The sequence below is a fragment of the Microtus pennsylvanicus genome, chromosome 18 (genome assembly GCF_037038515.1).
Source record: "Microtus pennsylvanicus isolate mMicPen1 chromosome 18, mMicPen1.hap1, whole genome shotgun sequence".
Lineage (NCBI taxonomy): Eukaryota > Metazoa > Chordata > Mammalia > Rodentia > Cricetidae > Microtus > Microtus pennsylvanicus.
This window is the reverse complement of record NC_134596.1, coordinates 41,305,290-41,326,011: the sequence shown is the minus strand read 5'-3', so window position 1 is coordinate 41,326,011 and position 20,722 is coordinate 41,305,290. Positions and strand designations below refer to the sequence as shown.

Genomic DNA, 20,722 nt, shown 5'->3' with positions numbered 1-20,722 from the left:
GTAAGTGAGGTCTCAGTGTGACCAGGCCCTCTGGACAAAATGCTGCAGTCTAAGCTTTGGTTAGACCAGTCACAGGTCACAAACTGTTTTCAGTGGTTAGTTTTTGAAGGTTCTAAAGACTTCTCTTCTGTGTATATGACTAGGTGTTGGCTCTTTCCTCAGTTCTGGAATTTGAGAAATGCCATCATTTTTTGCTCTGTGGGAAATCTGCCTTTGCACAGTACTGTCCTAGCCATCCTCATCTTCGACGGCTGCGGAACACAGACATGAGTAGGGACTGCAGGCTTGTGCTTATGTGCCTATTCGGTGTTTCCCTGGATTCCAGTCCAGCTGTCTTTCTACTGTCACCGTCTTTCTAGAGGCTACCGTTTATATTTCCAGTTGACATAATCTTTAGGAAAGTTTGAACTCCTGATTCTTCTCTGCACTAAACAGCAGTCTTTCCTGAGACAGAATCTCACTGTGTAGCCCAGCCCGGCCTCAAGCTTGTGCTCCTTCTGCTTCAGCCTCCTCAGGGCTGGCTCGCGGCTCTGCTCCCATACCTGGCTCACAAGAACAGTTGGATGTCCAGTTTTGCTCCTATCAATGTCTCTTAATTTTATTTTAAAAACTGTTTCATGTTTTATTTTGTTTGCTTTGCATCATTAGTATTTGATTTTAGTTGGTTTCAATATAGTAATAAACTGAATTTTCTTATTTATTTTAGAGGTGACATTTTCCTTTTTTAGACAGGTTTTTAGGTCATTGCCAGTCCTGTATAGAGTCTAAAAATTGAAGCTGTTAAAGACTTACATTTTATTACCAATTCCATGAGTCATACTATGTAATTCTTATGTGTGCTCTGTAGAAATTTCCCATGTATGTTGCTTTGTATATTTGTCATATAACTTTTATAAAAATAAAGAATTGAGGTTTTTAGGCTATAAAAAATGCTAAGAACCGTGGACTGTTAAGTTCATCTCAGGTTTCTGTAGATTTAACCAATGTGGTCTTAGAAATGACTGTCAGGGCCTAGTTTTTAAAAATCATTTTTAAAACTACACTTAGTGAATCTCAAACATGAAGAAACTATCTCACAAAGTAATGCACTTTCAAATTACATTTTATACTCAAAAGCAATGTTAGTTTTTATTATTCATTTACCGTCTTTGTGCAAGTCACTGTACCAGAGAGACCAAATAGTCGTTGTCATTCTTGTCTGAGAGCTCGTTAGACAGTCAGATTGTCACGTGGTAAGTGGCACAGGAGAGGGTGTACAAAGTGCTTTATGTGCTTACTCAGAGGAGAAAGGGGAGGCTTACAGGGTGATGATAGCAGGATGAAGAAGAGGTCTTTGATAGACAGACTCAGATAAGAGGGTGCTGAAGCAGTTTTGGGCAATGGTGAGAAGCTTAGTGGGTCACAATTTTAGGGGTCACTGGGTTAGGATGTTGGTATTGTGTACCTGAAAAGATAGGGTTCCTTGAAGTTTGGTCTGGCAGGGATTTTTGGAGGATAGGGAAATAAATACAAACTTAGGGAATTTTAGGTTGCGAAATTTCCTGATTTGCTGTAGCATAGACGAGTGTAGAATAGAAGTGGTAAGATGCAGGAGCATCTTTTAGGAGGTTTTTCTATAAAATACAGAAAAGAGACAAGAAGCTCCCAGTGGAGGAGTAGTTTAAGGAGAAGATGGTGCATGTTCAGAGAAACAACTTTTCTGAGGGAAAGTTGTAGAACTTAATGGTAGATTGGGCGTAAAAGAAAGAGAGAGGTGAGACTGCAGAGATGGCTCAGTGCCTAAGAGCCCTGACTGCTCTTCCAGAGGACCCAGGTTCAATTCCCAGCACTCCCATGGCAGCTGACAACTGTCTGTAACGCCAAGATCTGACACCCTCACACAGATATAAATGTAGGCAAAACACCAATGCATATCAAATAAACATTAAAATAATTAAAGGAAAGGGAGAGGCAAAGATTGGCACAGACATTTTTAACAATGTGTCAGAGGCAGTGCTAGTTTTGTGTAAGTAGGAATATTATCGTTGTCTTTCAGGTGTCAGCTGTTCAGATGAAGATGAAAAACCCAGGAAACGCAGGCGGACAAACTCTTCTGGTTCTTCTCCTGTGGTTCTGAAGGAAGTTCCAAAGGCTGTCGTTCCGGTCTCAAAGACTATCACTGTGCCTGTGAGTGGCAGTCCCAAGATGAGCAACATTATGCAGAGCATTGCCAACTCCTTACCACCCCACATGTCACCTGTGAAAATAACTTTCACCAAACCATCCACACAGACGACAAACACAACCACACAGAAGGTATGTGGTGGAGGGGCTCCCAGTCGCTGTGATGGGCGCTCATGTCTCTCGTTTAATCTGCACAGAAGGCATTGCAATAGGTATTACCATCCACTTTTTAAAGATGAGGCTTAGTTGCCAGATGGCTTGCTCAAGGTGACAGCTGTCACGTCTGCTTCTAGACTTGGGTTGTATTTGATAATTGTAATGCTGTTTTGAAACAAACTAGAAAAGTTTTAAAGTCTTTGTTTATGTGGTCTTGTGTTTAGGACACTTTTGCTTTGCCAATAGAGTTAGGGAAGAGAAGGGGTATGGGTAAGTGAATGAATGTATTCTCCCTTTTATTCTGTGTGTGCTGTCATGCGTCCACTTCCAACCTTGTTGCTGGTGCTCTGTCAATTCCATGTTCTTGCAGTCCCCAGTCTTCACACGCTAGTGTGGATTCTGGTGACCTGACGCTGATTTTACACCTGTGTTCTCTGGTTTCCTTTTGAGCATCTTTCTGTTCTTCCCTTTGTATTAGATTATTTATTTTACTGAAGCATGTCCTTTAGGAGGTTCCCAGTATGTTAGTGACTGTGAAGTTTTTTGAGACCCTGTGTGTACAAAGGGAAGCTTCCCCTGAGAGTTTTAAAGACATTGTTCACTTGGCTTCCAGCTTCCAGCAGTGTTCTTGAGATGCCCAGCGCCATTCTGTTGTTTAGCTTCTACTTTCACCTTTGGAGACTGTGGAGTTGCCGTCAGGTTGTCACACGCCTGCCTTCAGTCCTCACAAGTTCCTGGGCTAACTCTTCGATGTTCTACATTTCCTTTGTGGGCCACTTACAGAGAATGTGGAACTTTCTGAATTGATCTTCTGATTGGCTCTTACTATTCGTTCCCATTTTCCATGTCCGTCCGTTCCCCCTCCCCCCACTGTAACAGTGGCTTGGCGTAGGGGTCTTGAAATCTAGACTTCCTTGATTTTCATCCAGCTTGCCATTAGCTTTTTTGACCATGGGGAAACTAAACTCTATTACCTAGGCTTTCTCTGTGAAATAGAGGGGGAGAGCCCAGTGTGTCTATAAGAGCTTTGGATATAGCAAGTAATATATGTGAAGATGTTAGAAGAGGCCCTAGCGTGGTGAATGTGTATCACCACTTTCTGTACTCTTGATTAGTATCCTGTAATACTTGCATGGAATTGTTCATTTTTGCTATAATATTCTGTTTTTCTTGGTGAAATGATCTCACTATTTAGTTCAGTCTGACTTGTGACTCACTATGTAGCACGGCTGATCTGAATGCCTGATTGCATTAACATCCTTGGCAACCATCATACTTCAAATTTCTAATAACTCTTCCTTCTTCTGTTAGATGGCCCTTGTTTTTCTTTTTAAAAATAATAGCCTGCTTTTTGGTGGGATGATTGTATTCTTTTATTTGATTATATTTATAAGTATTTTGGTTTGCTTTTCTTTTTTCATGTTCTTTATCTTGACTAGTTCATTTTATTACTCAATGTTTTTCTTTTCAGAATTTCCTTAAGCATCTGGCAGTCAGCTTATATATGAAACTGACATTAACTACCCTGTCCCTCTGCTACTTGTCCTTAGGGTGGTCAGGTTCATCGGCAAGAATCTTCCAGTTTCCTGCTTTGAGTATTATAAACTTGACTCCCAGTACTCTAGAGTCAATGTGGAAGTAGCTGTGTTACATGAGATAGTAAACGTTTCTGAGTCTTCTCTCAGGGACAAGAGTAATGCCAAGTCAGAGACTATTACAAGAGTTATGTGAGGTTGAATATTTAAGATGTGCCACAGGACATGTACCTAAAAATGCGAGCTCTTTTGTTTTTCAAATTGTTTTTGGAAGTCAACATTTCACTAATAATAACGAACTATTTCAAATGTCTTAATCTACTGGTTCACTGAAACTTATCCACTAATACGTTGAAATTAACTGTCTTTGATGGTTTCAGTGTTTATTGAACATGTTTGCATTTTTTCTTGGTTTCAAGGAAGCATTTCTGAAGGCCACTTTTTTATGGTGGTATGGAATCCCTTTTCTTTTTGTAGGTGTGTGTGTGTGAACACAGGGACTTGTATATACTGGACAAGTATTCTACCTCTGAGCTGTATCATCCCTAGCTCCATCCTAAGCTGTCCTTGACACCAACTGACTATTATACGACTGTGCTTCAGGTTGTTAAATCTTACTTCATTTTTATTTATGAAGTTTGTTAAGTAGTTGATGTTATAAATTACAAGTTTATTTTCTATTTCTCCCATAGACTACTGAGAATAGCTTAGATTTCTGTTTTATTCATTACAATATTCCCTAGTATTTTGAACAGTGTTTTAGCTATGCTAGATGCTAGTTAATATTTGTTGAATGAATGAATGAATGAATGAATTAATAAATGAACAAATCAGTCCACACATAAGTAGATCTGACCCAGTACTGTCTAGTCATTTTCCCCAGAGCTGTGTGTATCACTGGCCCTCTGCTAACAACTCCTTGAACCTGTTTCCTTTTAAAACAAAAGTTACAATAGTTTTTCTTAAGAGTTGCCAGGAGAATTAGGTGAGATTATTCACCTAAAATAATTATAGCCTACACAGTGAGTGCTTAATAAACATGGCTTCACATCATTAACTTTCTAATCTTCTTTGGTAGATTTTATGTGAGAAAGGTTTGTAACAGATGGGACTCCCTGTAAGTGGAGTCTGGGTGCTTTGTTTTCACTTTCTCTTCTTCTTTCTCCTTACTGACTTTTTTGTGTCGTCAGGATTTTGAGGGGAGGATGAGTATTTCAGGTTGTCGGACTCATGCTTTTAAGAAGGCGCATTTCTTTCCAAATTCATGTATAGGTCATACCATGAATCTTCAGATTTAGAGATTTAGGTTTACTTGTGTTTTAAACAAAATAATCATTTAAGGCAAATTAAATAAAAACTAGGACTCATTTATTCCACAAATAATTGCTGAGCACCTGCTGTGATCCAGTTGTAAGGCTGTGCTCTCCTACGTCACTCCTCCTCTGACATCTGCTTTAAAGCCTTCTGGACACTTAGAGAGTGGCGAGGACTAATGAATACACTTTCCATGCTTTGTTTTGTTTTCTGTTTTCTGGGTAATTGGATTTAAAAAAAAATATTTTTATCCAAGGCTGTTGTCCTAATTGTATTTACCTTGGATTTCTTATACTTTGTATTTAAGTCAACTTAACAATTAATTATATAGTAAAGTGACTTTACATTAAGTATAATTGTTTCTGATTTTGTAAACGGTATTCACATTTAAATAAATAGGTTGTGCATTTTCAGCATAGGTACATTTCCACGTATGTGACTATGCCTCATTTAAAACAACATTGATGCGGCACAGATGCAAACAGCAACAGAATATAGCTTTATGCTTTCATGTGCTTGATTGATATTTTTCATTCTGTCCTTAGGGTGCAAGTCCCAGCACTCTTAAGGAGTTTTTGTGAGTGCTAGAAGGTCAGTAATTTGAATTATGGCCTGAAGAAACACTGTCTGGTTCACTTGGCTTCAAAACCTTTTAATCTCCCCTGTTGTAATAAGCAACTTTAAAGTGTAAGTGATTTCTCCAGGGTGGAACTCAAGTTCGGGAAGCAAAGCCCTGTACAGATCAGAAATCATTTGTGTATTGAAATCTCAAAGTATGTTTTATCATTTGTATCTGTAATCTACATGTGCTTCTGGAGACCCTAGATTTATTCTTTCTTTTTTTAAAATTTATTTATTTTGTATACAATGTTCTGTCTGCATGTGTGCCTGCCCACCAGAAGAGGGCACCAGATCTCATAGATGGTTGTGAGCCACCATGTGGTTGCTGGAAATTGAACTCAGGACCTCTGGAAGAGCTGCCAGTGTTCTCAAGTGCTGAGCCATCTCTCCAGCTGATTTATTCCTTCTTAAGTTAGAATCCCGCCTTTCTTCTGAAGTTTCAGATACTTGAGCTGTACATACTTCCTTCTCCTTTTCCTGCCAGGCCTGGAGAATCCTCTTGTACCGCAGCCATCGGCATTGTGCCTCTTGGAAGCTGTGGCTAGTGCTTCAGGATTGGCAAAAGTGAAACCAAATTGCCTTTAATACCCTATTATTGTGGGTCTGGTAGCTGTGGATTCTTTGCATACTCAGGGATATCAGACTTAGGCAGGGAAGGAAAGAACATGTTTCTAATAAAACAAACACAGTATATTCCATATTGTTTCTGGATAGAAGTGGTCTACAATGCTTTATTCGTATCCATCTACATTAAATAGGGGCAGTGAGCGTCTAGTAAGCACCATTTGTTAGCTGTCATATTGACCACCTGCTATGTGCCTAGTAGATGCTTCAGTGATTGTATCATCCAATCCTTGTCTTGACTTTGTAAGGTTGGAATTATTATCCCTGTTTTATAGAAAAAATAAATTGGAGCCTAAAGATTTTAACACGTCCGGGGCCTGTCATTTGAAAGTGGCAGAGGCAGGGTGCTCTAAGTGCAGGCTCATTTGACTCTGAAGCGTATGACCTATTGGCGTATTGGTGCACTTGTCAGTTTGTATAATAGTACTGCATACTGTTTGCTACTCCAGCCTGCGTGTGCTTACACTCACCAGCTTTCTCCACATGTCTGCTTAAACAGCAGACTCCTTAACGTACTGGACAAGTGCTCATGTCTTAAGTTCTTTGTTACACTGAAAATATGCAGGGATGGTATGGTTTATGTTTCCTTGATGTAGATACCAAATACAGACTCACTCAGAAAATTTTTGACTGATTTAACTTCAGATTTTCTTTAGGACCAATGTAAAACTGAAAGAATTTCTCCCATAACTTCTTTGGATTTTTTCAAAACAATTTGTTCTGTCCTAGGTAGGCACAAATGATTATAGTGAAAAAACTGGGTATTACTATTACACTGCTTACCCCAAAATAAAGCTGCAATGCGTACCACCAAAGCATAAGTAGTTTTTATGTTCTTTATTGTGAAATGGGGATAATAATAGTGTCTGTGTCATGGGATCGGGGACAACTAAATAAAATGTGCACATATCAGCTCTGGGAGCTTTTCTTGGTTCTGCTCTAGGAACTCCACAAGTTTCAGTTTCTCTGCTTGTCAGAATAGTTTGAATCTGATCATTTCCCTTCCTTTCTGATAACCCCCAGCCCAGGAGACTGCTGCCACTTCTCTTCTGGCCTGCTGGAGTGGCTTCAACTTTGCCTCTCACTTCATGGCAACAGGAATGATCTTTTTAAATAGATATCACACCTTGTTTCTGTGCTTAAAATCTTCCCATGGCTTAACTGTTCTTAATATGAAATCCAGATACTTTAGTCTGGCTTTCATATTGATCAGCTTCTGCTTATAACCCCTTTACTGTAGGCTTTCTGCACTGCTTTCCTCTCTGTCTTCAGCACACCGGGTGGTTCTGGCCATGGGTCTTTTATTCCGTGCTGTTCTCTGAGTTGCACTGCTGCTTACTCTATGGTCTCTCAGCCTTACTGGCTAAACCTGGCTTTCCAGGCTGGGAGCACATCCTTCTAGTCCACTTAGAAGGTGTAACTAACGGTGGTCGCCACTATGTCTGCTGGTTTTCATAGGAAGTCCTCGTTTGTCTGTGTCTGCTGTTACTGCCCACTATAGCTTCCATCCACAGACAGATACGTTTAAAAAATAGATTCAGTTTTGAGAAGTTTTAGATTTACAGAAAATTTGTAGAAGTTGCATATTTTACACCTCTTTCCCTATTAATATTTTTATTTGTATGATGCATTGTTTTAACTTACAGTAATAATGCATTATTAATATTAACCTAAGACCATAGTTTATTTGGATTTCCTTGGGTTTTCCTTCCTGTCCTTTGTTCCAGGATCCCCCCCAGGATGCCACATTCTGTTTGCCTGTCTCCTTAGACACTTCTCACTGTGAAGGTTTCTCAGATTTTCCTAGTTTTTTTTTTTTTTAAATAACTTTGACAGGCCAGGTGTTTTAGTTAGCCTCACTCCTAGACTTTGCTTGATGTTCTTCTCCTTATTAGTTAATAAGGTTATGAACGTTATGGAGGAAGATGACAGAGAAGTATTGCTGCTGGCATGGCGTGAGCTGTCAGGACTTTCCATTGTCTGGTCCTCTATCACTTCTCCATGGTTGTGTGCCTTATCAACGCCAGTGTGTCCCATAGAGGATCCAAAGCTTGCTTTTGTCTTCAGAGCTATTGTTTCCCACTCCCCATGCCACTGAGCGTCTGTCTAAGTATGACTAGCACATGGTTCATACCTCGTTCTGGTTTCTGCTGAAATGTCACCTTACAGAGAGCTCTTCACTGAGAAGTTTATACACTCTAACCGTCCTTCTTTCTTTACCCTGGCTTATTGTCTTTTCCATTTGTTTCTACATGTCATGTATGTTTTTATTTCTCTCTCTGCACTAGAATGTATACTCTATGCAAGTGAGTTTTGTTCATTCTTGTTTTCTCAGCGTCTAGAACCATGCCTGGCACATAGTAGATGCTCAATAAGTATTTACAGGTGAACACATCTCCAGATTGCTTGCTCATGTGATGGTGTGGATTCATTCCCCGAATGGTGTACTGGGATGTTCCCAGAGCCAGCCACATCCTGCACAATACTGAACAGTGCCTCTTAAATTACTTGCTGGAGATTGGTGTAGTTTTGATGATTGCCGGTAAAGGAAAGTGTTCATATAAGTTCAATTAACTGTATATTCCTTTCTATTGAATTGTTTTTCCTATTGCAAAACTAGTTTTAAATTATATGAGTTTAAATACATTGATAGTATATAGTAGGTACATGAAAATAACTTATCTTTCCTCCTTTAGGTTATTATAGTGACCACATCACCAAGTTCAACCTTCGTGCCCAACATTCTCTCCAAATCCCATAACTATGCAGCAGTCACTAAGCTTGTACCAACATCAGTCATTGCGTCCACAACTCAGAAGCCACCTGTTGTTATAACTGCATCACAGTCCTCTCTGGTCACCAGTAGCAACAGTGGCAACAGCAGTTCCACGCCATCACCTGTTTCTAGTACAGTTGCAGTGACAGCTGTGGTGTCTTCCACACCGTCTGTGGTCATGTCAACAGTAGCACAAGGTGAGTGGAGAGCCACTGTTTAGTTCTGTCCCTGTGGTGGGGGACTTTTGAAGACAACAGGGAGGAAGGGAAGGGGGGAGAGGGGAGAGAGAGGGAGAGAGAGAGGGAGAGAGAGGGAGAGAGGGAGGGAGGGAGGGAGGGAGGGAGAGAGAGAGAGAGAGAGAGAGAGAGAGAGAGAGAGAGAGAGAGAGAGAAAGTGTATTAGGTCAGCGAAAACTTCCCTGCTCACCCTCCCTTAGCCTGGGAATGAAGTGTTTGCAGTTTTCTCTTCTCTGACCTCCTGCACCTTGTTCTGTCCTTTCTAAGTTCTTGCATTTATAACATGGAAGCAGATAGACACACGCTTAGGCTTTTCCTTAGGGGAAGGCTCACAGCGTATTGTACCTGCTGTTGTGCATGTGTGATTTGTTATTTGAAAGTCTGGTGCTGGTATCATAGAGAGAGGTGTGAATTGGTATGTTTTCTGTGTGTTTGAAAACAGTTTATTGTTAGAGGATTGCTCCTTATTTGGTTCTTCTGGATTTTTGCTCAAGATCCCAAGCTGTAACTAATGTTTTGGTCATCTCAGGTATGTTCTTTTGCTCTCCAAAGACCAAAGAATGGGCCGTTGCAAATTAGTTAGGTTGGTTGCATTTTTTATTCTGTTGCTACCTTCTCTTACGTAGTAAGAAGTTTTTTTCTTTCATTTTGTGGTTTTCCTCATGTTTTCTATGGATTTCATGAATTCCTTTCACAATAGTGTGACAGTCTTCTGCTGACCTTAGATCTCCTATCTCGAGCCTGTTTCAGCTTATGCAGTACGTTGCTTCCAATTATGTTGTACCTGCTGGTATTGTTTCTTTCATTATATTTAGACCAGCTCTGAAGAAATCTCTGTTCTGCTCTCTTACTCCATAGGGTTCTGTCCTTGTCAGATTCCCTGTCCTCCCAATTTTATGACTGTCCACATTTAACATCAGGAGGAAGACAGCTTTGTGGAGTTGCTGCTCTTCTTCCGCCTCTATGTGGGCTTTGGGGATCAGATCAGAGCATCAAGCTTACACAGCAAATGCTTCACCCCTTGAGCTGTCTCTTTGGCCCAACTTTACAATTTCTTACATAAAAACGGTTTTGGGGTGTCATTCTTTCCCTAAAGTTCCTGTTGCAACTTTCAACTATTTTATATTGTATTTGGTATAATGAAGTATTTCAAGCTGGGTAACTTTATAATGGAAAATGGTTTATTTTGGCTTATGGTTTGAAAATCTAAGCTCAGGAACTTCCATCTAGTGATGTACTTTCAGAGCTTCAGGAGCGTACACAGCGGTCACATGGCAAGAGGAAAGGAGTGCATGTGTGTACCTTCTCTTAAAAAGCCACTGATCCTCAGTCACGGTAGTCCAGACTACCGTGCTTAGTTTTATGGTGTTCTAAAGGCTCTGTTCTAAACTGCAGTCATTAAGTCAGTTGACTTTTCCAGCTTTTTAAGACTTTACATTGGGGTTGAATTTTAATACGTGGACTCTGGTATATACTTAAACCATAACACATATTTAACCAAAATTATTAATGTAGCTTCATTCATAATTCTTCCAAAGGTAGACTAACATGTTTGATTTAGTAGTATTCCCTTCATTCTTTTGTGCATCCAAATGTATAATAAATTACTTATTCTGAGTCTGACTGGATTAATGTCTACATTTATTTGCAAAATGTGAAGAGTGAATGAATGACTGCACATGAGTAAGCGCCGATTGACTGATTGGTGTCTAAGAAGCTTTACTATTTCAGAAGTTCATAAGACAGAAGTCTTCAGTTAAGTTGGGTGAATCATTGGGCCAGTAAGGAATTTTTTTTTCCCTTGGGTAACTCTGCTGTTGGTTAGATGCATACATTGTAGGCACCATAGCCATGAAAATACCAAGGGAAAACAAAAAAATCCTAGAAAAGAGAGAATACCTTACCTAGATGTTCTCCAGGAAGATTCCTCTCATAGCATGTTGGCTATAACTAGTTTTACCTTATTGCTGGAAAAGTAATGGAGTACCATGGCAAGCTTAGGTCAATTGAGAATTATCCTCTAGAGCTGACTTAGGGACAGGCTTCCCTGGAAGTGTATGCCAATGCCCAGGACTGTGGTTTCTCAAGGGGAAAGATGCTGCTTTGTTAGAAAGGGAAGAAAGAGTTAGAATAGCAGCCAGCAGTGATACTAGAATTAGACTACAATGAAAATAAGTAAGGTGATTACAGAAAAATTAGAAGCTTGTCGATGAAGCAAGACTATAATATAACCAAGAGTGGGCACTGCAGTTAGTCTACTTAGTAAATGGCTTTGTTTTTTTTTTTAATAGTAGTTGACTTTACATTTGATCCTTCGTGTTCCCAAGACATTAGTTGGCTGATGTTTTTGTTTTTTTATCAGATAGTTTTTTATTGAAATATTTTCTCTTGTTGCTTCTTAACTAGCTGGGCATTCCACTGTTGATGCCATGAGGGTGGCGGCTATCCACATTGCAGCCCACAGACTGTGCAGTACCCAGGATCTCTTTAATAGTTCCGGAAAGATCTCTGACAATGTGGGCGATCTTGTGGAACATGATATTTCCACTGTGTTTAATGTTCTTCTGCGTCTCTCTGTCTCTTGGACGCTTCTTGATCAGGGCAGAGGCAGAGGGCACCACCTCAACCTGGGCCTCTGTGTTCTGGATGGTCAGTTTCAGTGTAATCCTCAGACCTTTCCAGTCACCAGTTGCCTTGGCAATTTCATCACCAAATTTTTGGAGACAGACCCAGAGGGACAATTTTGGGGCCCAGGTGGATGCCGCTGACCACCTCTAGTGCACATCAGGTGCATGACTTTGATCTTATCAGGGGTCATACTTGGGTGGTATGGTGGAGGCGGCTGGTGTCGGGTGAACCCAATTTGGAATGACTGAAGAAAGTTGTATCGTGGCTTCCTCTGAGCCGAAATCCAAAAATCCCAAATGCCCTAAATCTTCTTTACTTTTCTGTAGGTGTATCCACATCAGCAATCAAAATGGCATCAACAAGACTTCCTTCCCCCAAAAGCTTAGTGAGTGCCCCTACCCAGATTCTCGCACAGTTTCCTAAACAGCATCAGCAGTCTCCTAAGCAGCAGCTGCAGCAAGTGCAGCAGCAGACACAGCAGCCCGTGGCCCAGCCTTCCTCAGTGTCTCAGCAGCAGCAGCCACAGCAGTCACCGTTGCCACCTGGCATCAAGCCTACCATTCAGATCAAACAGGAGTCAGGTAACTGGAAAAATGCAAGAGGGCTGCTGTTTCATTACCAGATGTTTAGGGGTTTTGTGGTCCTTTTGGTATTTGTTTCTATTGGATTCTACTATGGATTGGAAATTCTCTGTGGTATTTCAGTTGGCGTTAAGCAGCTGTGAGGAGGATAAGCTGAAGTCCTGATTCTCCTGAAAAGAATGTCCTCTGGCTAAGAGCTGTGCAGAAGGGACCATGCTCTTTGTAACTGCAGAGCTGAGGGAGGGGAAAGAGAAACGGTCTTGTCTCAGATGTCACGGAACGTGATTTTAACTATTGGGTTTGGTTAGGTAGACGTTTCTTTGTTTGCTATTTGCCGTAAAACCCCTTTCCAGAGTGTTTTAGTCAGGATTTCTGTTGCTGTGAAGAGACATCATGGCCATGGCAACTTTGATAAAAGAAAACGTTTCATGAGGTGACTTACGGTTCAGAAGTTTAGTAAATTATCATCATGGTGGAACATGGCAGCATACAGGCTCACGTGGCGGAGAAGCCGAGAGTTTTACACCTTGATATGCAGGCTACAGAAAGTGGTTTTTCCTCTCTGGGCGTGGCTTGAGCGTTTATGAGACTTCAAAGCCCACAGTGACACACTTCCTCCAGGAAGGCCACACCTAATAGTGCCACTCTCTTTGGGGGCCATTTTCTTTCAAACCACCACACAGGACATTCTTTTTTATTGCATTTTATTTATATTTGGTGTGTACATGTGTGTATGTGCACATGTTCTGAGTAAGAACATGTGTTTGTGCCTACATGTGTGCCAGTGGTGTGCATGTGGAAGTCAGAGTATCCCTTGCATGAACAGGTTCTCTTTTTCCACCATGTGGGTCTTTGGGATGGAACTTAGATGATCAGGCTTGATGTCAGTTCTCTGACCCATGGGGCTGCCCTGTGGTCCCCAGAGCCTTTCAGTGGTGGTTGCTTTGTAACTCCATTAGTCCACTGTGTGGACTGAAGAGCTCCTCACGCCATCCCACTAGACGTAGCACTCCAGAGTGACTTAGTCCTTTAGAGGGTGGCTTCCCAGGCCTGCCACTTTCTGAGAGGGTCAGAGTTCTTAAGATCCTCTTTGGAAATGTGTTTATGTGGTTGGCTTTCTCTTTCATGGTCAGTTGGTTTGCATAGGACTGAGTAGAATTGCCTTTTGATTTTGTGAATTTTTTTGTGTGTGGTTATTTCTTGGAGCCTCTTTCTGCATGGACATTATACAGGATTATTGTTCGTTAGTAAGAAATATTAGAAATAATTTTCCTTGGATGACCTTACTGCTTATGGTTCATTATATTCAGAACTGTTTCCATAATACTTACTGAATTCAACATGTATTAGAAACTTTACAAGTTTGTTTAATCCTTACAATAATAGCCTTGAGGTATATACTAATTGATTTTTATTTTGTAGATTAAAAAAATAGTCACAAGAGTTGTTACTTACCTAATTATGCCCAGATACTGTAATTTTAATTTCTTTCTTAGCTAGTAGAAGTTTAGAATTACTTAAAGCTACTAAATACATAGACCTGTTTTGTAATTTCTCAGTTTAAGCTACCGCCTACATTGGTTGCTTCCTTGATGCTGTGACAGAGGCCATTTAGGAAAGGAAGGGCTTACTTACTTGAAGTGAGACTCTGGTGGGGAAGTGGTGGTGGCCGGAGCTTGACTTTGCGTCCTCAGAGAAGCAGCAGAGTGGGCGGTGCTGCTGGTCGGTTCTTGTCTCCTTTTTATTCAGTCCAGGATGAGCCAAGGAAGTGTAGGTCGTCCTTCTTAACCTAATCCAGAAAGTTCCTCCAGGCAATCCCAGAGGTTTGCTCCCATGGTGATTCTAAATTCTGTCAAATTGACAGTCAAGATAAATTATCACACTACACCAGAAATAATGCAGTTCTTAATTTCCTGTGTTGAGAATATTTTTTTCTGTATTTTCTTTAAAAGATTGGCAATTGAGAAATGGTACTAAATTTTCCTTCTTTAGTTACCACTGATTTAGAAGTGTAGCTAGATCTCATGCATTTTAATGAATACTTTATGTTTGGAAAGCCAGTGTAAACATCATAACATTGTAAATATAAAAATTAAAAAAATTAAAAAGTCCCAGTATAGCTTCTTTAACATTTTTATTGTTTTTATTGCATATCGCCTTTGAATTCTTTTTCACATGCATGTTTTATATAGGTGCAGTACTGGTGTGGCCTCTTTTGGCATTCTGCATTTGATAAAGTGAGTTATTAAAATACTTTTTTTTAGAGCCTGGCAGTAGTGGCGCACACCTTAATTCCAGCACTCAGAAGGCAGAGACAGGTGGATCTCTGTGAGTTGAGACCAGCCTGGTCTACAAGAGCTAGTTCCAGGACAGACCCCAAAGCTAAAGAGAAACCCTGTCTTGAAAAAAGCCAAACAAACAAAATACTTTTTTTTTCAGAAGGCTGTTTTAGGACTTCAGGATATAGCTTAGTGAAGAGCACTTGCCTAGCATGTGTGAATCCCTGGGTTCAACAGTTCTAACAACAAAAACAAAAGCATGAAAAGATTTTTAAGCTGGGCATAGTGGCACACATCTGTAATCCCAGCACCCAGGAGGCAAAGGCAGTAAGATCTGTAGTTCCAGGCCCGGCTGGACTAGTCAGTGAGTTTCAGGCCATCCATGGCTATATAATAAGATCCTATTTCAATATAAAACAAATGAGAGATCAGTCAGCCGTTTAACAAATCAAACAAAAACTGTGCTTAGCTTGTTAACTGTTTATCAGCTTATCACGTCAGTTCCGAGTCACGAAACGTCTTTGTTGCTGCTGGAAGGGCTGTGTGGACTGCTCGTGATGCCTTATGCTAGTCCTTTCTTCTCAAGTACTTGGATGAAACAGATTATTTGCTTTCGCTAACTCGTTTGAAAACTCGTATTATAGATAAAAGTTCAGGTTTAGTTTTCTTTAAGAAATCTGTTAAAATAATATAGCTGCATTCTTGCATTGGGAGGATTTAGGAGAGAAATTTGAGCGACGAAAGCTTAGAGTTTCATCAGTGTTAAAGAAGCATCTCTAGAGTGAGACTCAGTAGACGTGTGTAACTGTTGCCCTATTGGGCTAAGTGGCATTCTTTTACAATTATCTGTACTGAGATTTATCTTTTTTCTTTCAAAGGTGTTAAAATCATCACACAGCAGGTTCAACCAAGTAAAATCTTACCCAAACCAGTGACTGCAACTCTACCCACCAGTAGCAACTCCCCTATTATGGTGGTTAGCAGTAACGGTGCAATCATGACAACCAAGCTGGTAACTACTCCTACTGGTAAGTCTCACAAGCATCAGGCCATCCGTTCATGTCATCAAACAAGCCCCCGGCCAGCGTTATGACTTGCACATCGAGAAAGGGATGAGATAGTTCTACAAAGAAGTCCTTTTTATTTTGCTTTGAGACAGGGTCTCTAGCCTAGAACTCTGTGTGAAGCTGAGGATGACCTTGAACTCATTCTTGATCCTCCAGTCCCCACCTCCTGGGTGCTGGGGGTCAGACCAGGGGCCTGGTGCGCGCGAAGCACTCACTCTCCCAGTTTTCAGGTCTTTCTGACTCTGAACTCTGTCCCGGCCCTGAAGTTAGTTAGCCCTCTTTGATTTTTTCCTCATAGTCCTCTGTTATTTCTCTTCATTGCTATGAGTTATTCCAGTTTCTACTCGTGTAGTTGTTGGTTGAGTGGCATCCACATAGACAGCAAGCTTCATGGGATAAGGGACAAATCTTATTCCCCACATGTAGGTCCTCAGCCAGCACTTGTTGAGTAGCTGAAAACGTGCCCACCATCAAGGATGTCACTCACAAGAGTCTGCACATCACAGAGTAGTGGGGACCGTCTAGACTGGAGCATTTGTTGTTCCCGTGCTTGAGGGGGAGCAGGGAAGCACATTTTCAATAACTACCCTTTGTGAACCTTATACATGTTAAATGATATCAAGTCAGGGGCTAAGGCTATAACTCAGTATGTAAAAGCACTTGTTAAGGCGCAAGTGTAAGGACCTGAGTTCAAATACCCAGCTAGACCTACATAAAAGCCAGACCCATACATAGCAAAACCGGGCCATGTTTCTGTGTTTATAGTACAACATTGTTTCCTCTCTCTCTCTCTCTCTCTCTCTCTCTCTCTCTCTCTCTCTCTCTCTCTCTCTCTCTCTCTCTGTCTTTAATTGTTTTGAACAGAAGCTGGAGTTGTTTTGTTTTGTTTGCTTGTTGTTGTTGTTATAATTCAAAACATTCAAACTTTATAGCCCTGTACCATGTTTATTTTGCACTAGACTTTTTTTTTTCCTGGTTCGAATGTATTCTGTGATCAGACTAATTCTTCTTACTGTTCCTTTTGTGGTTGTAGTGGTTCTAAGTTTTTACAGCATCTGACTTCCTACCCTAAAAGTATTGTTTTCAAGGTGGGATATTTTGGAAATAGCTGTTACAGTGTTTTCCGAATCTCACTTCAGGTTAAGCAAATGCCATCTTAGTCTTTCTCCTTTTCCTCTTCACTTTCCCTGAGGCTGATCCTTCCTGTAGGAGTAGTTGTTCAGAGTTCCTGTGTTTATATGAAAGGGCATCATGCTCATCTGATGAGTTTTCAATCCTCTGGGAAAGAGAAAAGTAGAAATAGTAGGAGAGGTGTAAAATCTTTGGAGAGAGATGTAAAGACAGATTTTCTAACTGGCCAGTTAAAGTGGAGGAAATGCTCAAATAGAGGTGATTTTAGTCTGTAAACTTCCTGACAGTTCTTGGCAGTTTCAGCTGTATCTCTAGTAGAATGATGCGTTGGTCCTTGAAAAGATGAAAATCTCTTTAGAGAATAGCAGGGTATAAGACAGATATTGCCTTAATTGGCCGAATGGTGTCACTGAGTTTAGCTCTGGGACAACATCAGACAGACTCAGGGACCGTAGATATCTGTAACAGAGACACCTACAGGGCTTTGACAGGAAGGCGGTTACATTTAAGCTTTGAGGTAAAAACTAGTGGAAGAATGATAGCAGGAGAAGGGAAGGGAATGCTCTACCTTTCCTTGGGCTGGTAATTTGATGCAACACGTCACAAAATTTTATGTGTAGAACTAATTAGAATAGACTTGGCATTGGTCCTTGCTGTACACATTGAAAACTGGCCATAAAGTTGTAAATGGACATCTTGACGCCTTGTGGTTCCATTTTCAAGTTAAAGTGACACATATGACATTGAACTATGGTGAAATTTACAGTTACAGTTCTTTTTATTAGTGACATATGACATTGAACTATGGTGAAATTGTACAGTTACAGTTCTTTTTATTAGTTGAAAAGTTTGATCAGTTTTTCTTTTCACTACTTCCTATAGGTACTCAGGCAACCTACACCCGGCCAACAGTGAGCCCATCCTTAGGTCGAGTAGCCACAACCCCTGGAGCTGCGACCTATGTGAAAACTACCAGTGGGAGCATCATTACTGTAGTACCCAAATCATTAGCTACCTTGGGAGGCAAGATAATTAGCAGCAATATTGTTTCTGGTAGGTATGTCTAGAGTGTGTTAAAAGCACACTCTAAAATGGTTATTTTCATTTAGAAGAAAAGCCATGTTTGGGGGCTGGAGAGATGGCTCAGAGGTTAAGAGCACAGGCTGTTCTTCTAGAGGTTCTGAGTTCAATTCCCAGCAACCACATGGTGGCTCACAACCATCTGTAATGAGATCTAGTGCCCTCTTCTGGCACTCAGGCATACATATAGGCAGAGCACTGTATACATAATAAATAAACAAATCTTTAAAAAGGCCATGTTTCTCTACAGCAGGACTTTATTAACACCAGATTTTGCTTCAAAATTTGACACGTTTCAGACCGTATATGTAGTGATTAAATATAGCTGTTGGTAAGTCTCAAGTTGGAAGAGCATTTAGTTGTAAGTCACAGTGCAGAGCTATGATTTATGTTTGCATAGTGTTTTTCACTTAAAGAATAGTCTCACATTTGTCACCCCCTTTAGACTCTGTATAACCTGAGGTGTTGTGGCAGCTTTATAAGAGGAGACCTGAGGATTTAGAGGTAACATAGTGTCCAGTGCCTGCAGAGAGGACGGTGGAAGAGCTTGTATGTGCATCCGAATGTCTCAGTCATTAATGCCACTTTAGCTTAGTGAACATCTTTGTTTCTGCACCATTTGTACCATTTGCTTTTTAGAAATATTTTACTGAGATAGTAGAACTGCCTCTGCCTATTTGTTGGTATGCTGTAACAGTACCTGGTTTTTATTGGCACATTAATCTTTACAGTATATGGGTTACAGATTCTGAAGTGGAATGTTAATGTGGCATTTGTTTTCATTGATTATTATTTTTAATTAAAATTATGTAAATGATGTGATTAAGCAAGCCTTATGAATTTTGGCTGTCTACTATTTTTGTAGACAAGTCATGTTTTGTCTGCCCCAGGTGAGTTGTTCTAACTTTTAAAGTGAGAGGAATAAAGTTCCTGGCGGTAATTTGATGTCGCTGATAACTCAGAGAATGGAAAAAAGCAGAACAGAGCATGGCGTTGGCACAGAGCTCTCTATTCAAAGCTGTTAATTTTGGCTCCACTCTTGAGTGTGAGTGAGAAAACCCAGTGCTTGCCAACCCGAGGAGGACGGGATCATTGTGCTGTAGCTTCTAAGTGGATATATAAGTAAAACAGTAAATACTCTAATGTATCATTTGATAGTGCCTTTCAACAGTATAAAGCTCTCGCTCAAACACATTTCAGAGAGTTGACTTCTGTGGAAGGTAGCTTTTTATGACCCAGAGCAGCTTTCTTACTTGTGTCTGAGTTCATAGTACTGTATAGCTTGCGGGTGTGTCTAGATGTCAGGAGGTCTCTTCTGGGACCTTATTTATGGCATTGCTGCTCTCTACTAGATTAGATTGTCCACACATCCTAGAAGCAGAGGTTTGATCTGATACCTATCTATCTGCACACACACACACACACACACACACACACACACACACACACACACACACACACACCATCTTTGTGTTCAAGAGGAAACTGTTCAAGGTTAGTTGCTATTTGAAGTGAGTGGGTGGTTCTGCATGAGAGAATTATTACAATGTTCCAGCATTGTAGGATATATTCACTTCAAGTAATCTAACTTGGTGGCAAGTACTTTTACCTAGTGAGCCATTTTTCTGGCTCCCATTTCACAATCTTTATTTTAAAAAAATTAGTGCTTTTTTTACTTTATATTCTTGCTGTCCTATGACAGCGAGATTATAGTATAGTAATTAAAAAAAATCTCAGCATCAGCTGGTAGCCTGATTGAACAAATTTGAGTAATTTCTGCCCTCATCTATGAGCAGGTGGTGGGTTCTGATTCCTGTGTCCTCCATACAAAAGAATCATTTTTGATAAAATATTCTCAGACACTGAGCTGTAAGACTTTGAAACAAAAACAAAAAAAAAAAAATCTTCCTCTAATTGTGGGAGAATTTAGAAAGGTACAAGCAAAATTAAGAATCTATAATGTTTTGTGTAATTTAAAATTCAATTTTTAATTAACAATTTAGATTTTTCCCATATCAGTAAATGTATTTTGATTACCCCATGGTTATGTAATATTCTCTTGTGTGCCATAATTTAATCATATTCTTACTATTGAGTGATTTAATTGTTTACAGATGTGGAATTTTTGGCTTTTATATGTTTTCTTGTTTGGTTATTATAAATAATCCTGTGGTGAACATATATATTATTTGTGAAGCTCTTGCTTCTTTTGTATAACACCTTAGAAGGCAGGTTAAATTTTCCATGGTACCTTTTAGAAAAGTTGTATTTTCATTTTTATTGGAAGAAACAAATGGAAATCATGTTATTTATATGCATATGCATCACAAAACTTTTAGATTATATATATATTGTGAATGTTGTTGAATTTTGACTGTAGAAAAATGCTCCTTTTATGCAGAAGTTTGGCTCCTTCTGGGTTGAATTAATTGTCTTAACTCTCAGGGCATTTTGCAGGCCTGGGGCAAGACTTGGCCATGGCTCTTTATCTTCCCAGTGTCTAACAAGGAACTGTTGCTTGCATGTTTTTT

General features: G+C 40.1%; 1 protein-coding gene across 16 annotated transcripts in view; it reads left to right on the top strand.

The window, feature by feature from the left end:
* The window catches only part of Emsy (EMSY transcriptional repressor, BRCA2 interacting), a 67,925-nt gene that overhangs the window by 17,018 nt on the left and 30,185 nt on the right, over positions 1–20,722 (top strand). For all 16 annotated transcript variants that reach the window (XR_012908359.1, XR_012908358.1, XM_075953276.1 and 13 more), the window contains 5 exons: positions 2,036–2,295; positions 9,110–9,386; positions 12,380–12,634; positions 15,792–15,941; positions 17,994–18,164. Coding sequence is in view for 14 of the 16 variants with exons in the window: in XM_075953276.1 (XP_075809391.1) it covers positions 2,036–2,295; positions 9,110–9,386; positions 12,380–12,634; positions 15,792–15,941; positions 17,994–18,164 (1,113 nt within the window). In the remaining 2 variants the exon portion in view is untranslated. The remainder of the gene's footprint in view (positions 1–2,035; positions 2,296–9,109; positions 9,387–12,379; positions 12,635–15,791; positions 15,942–17,993; positions 18,165–20,722) is intronic.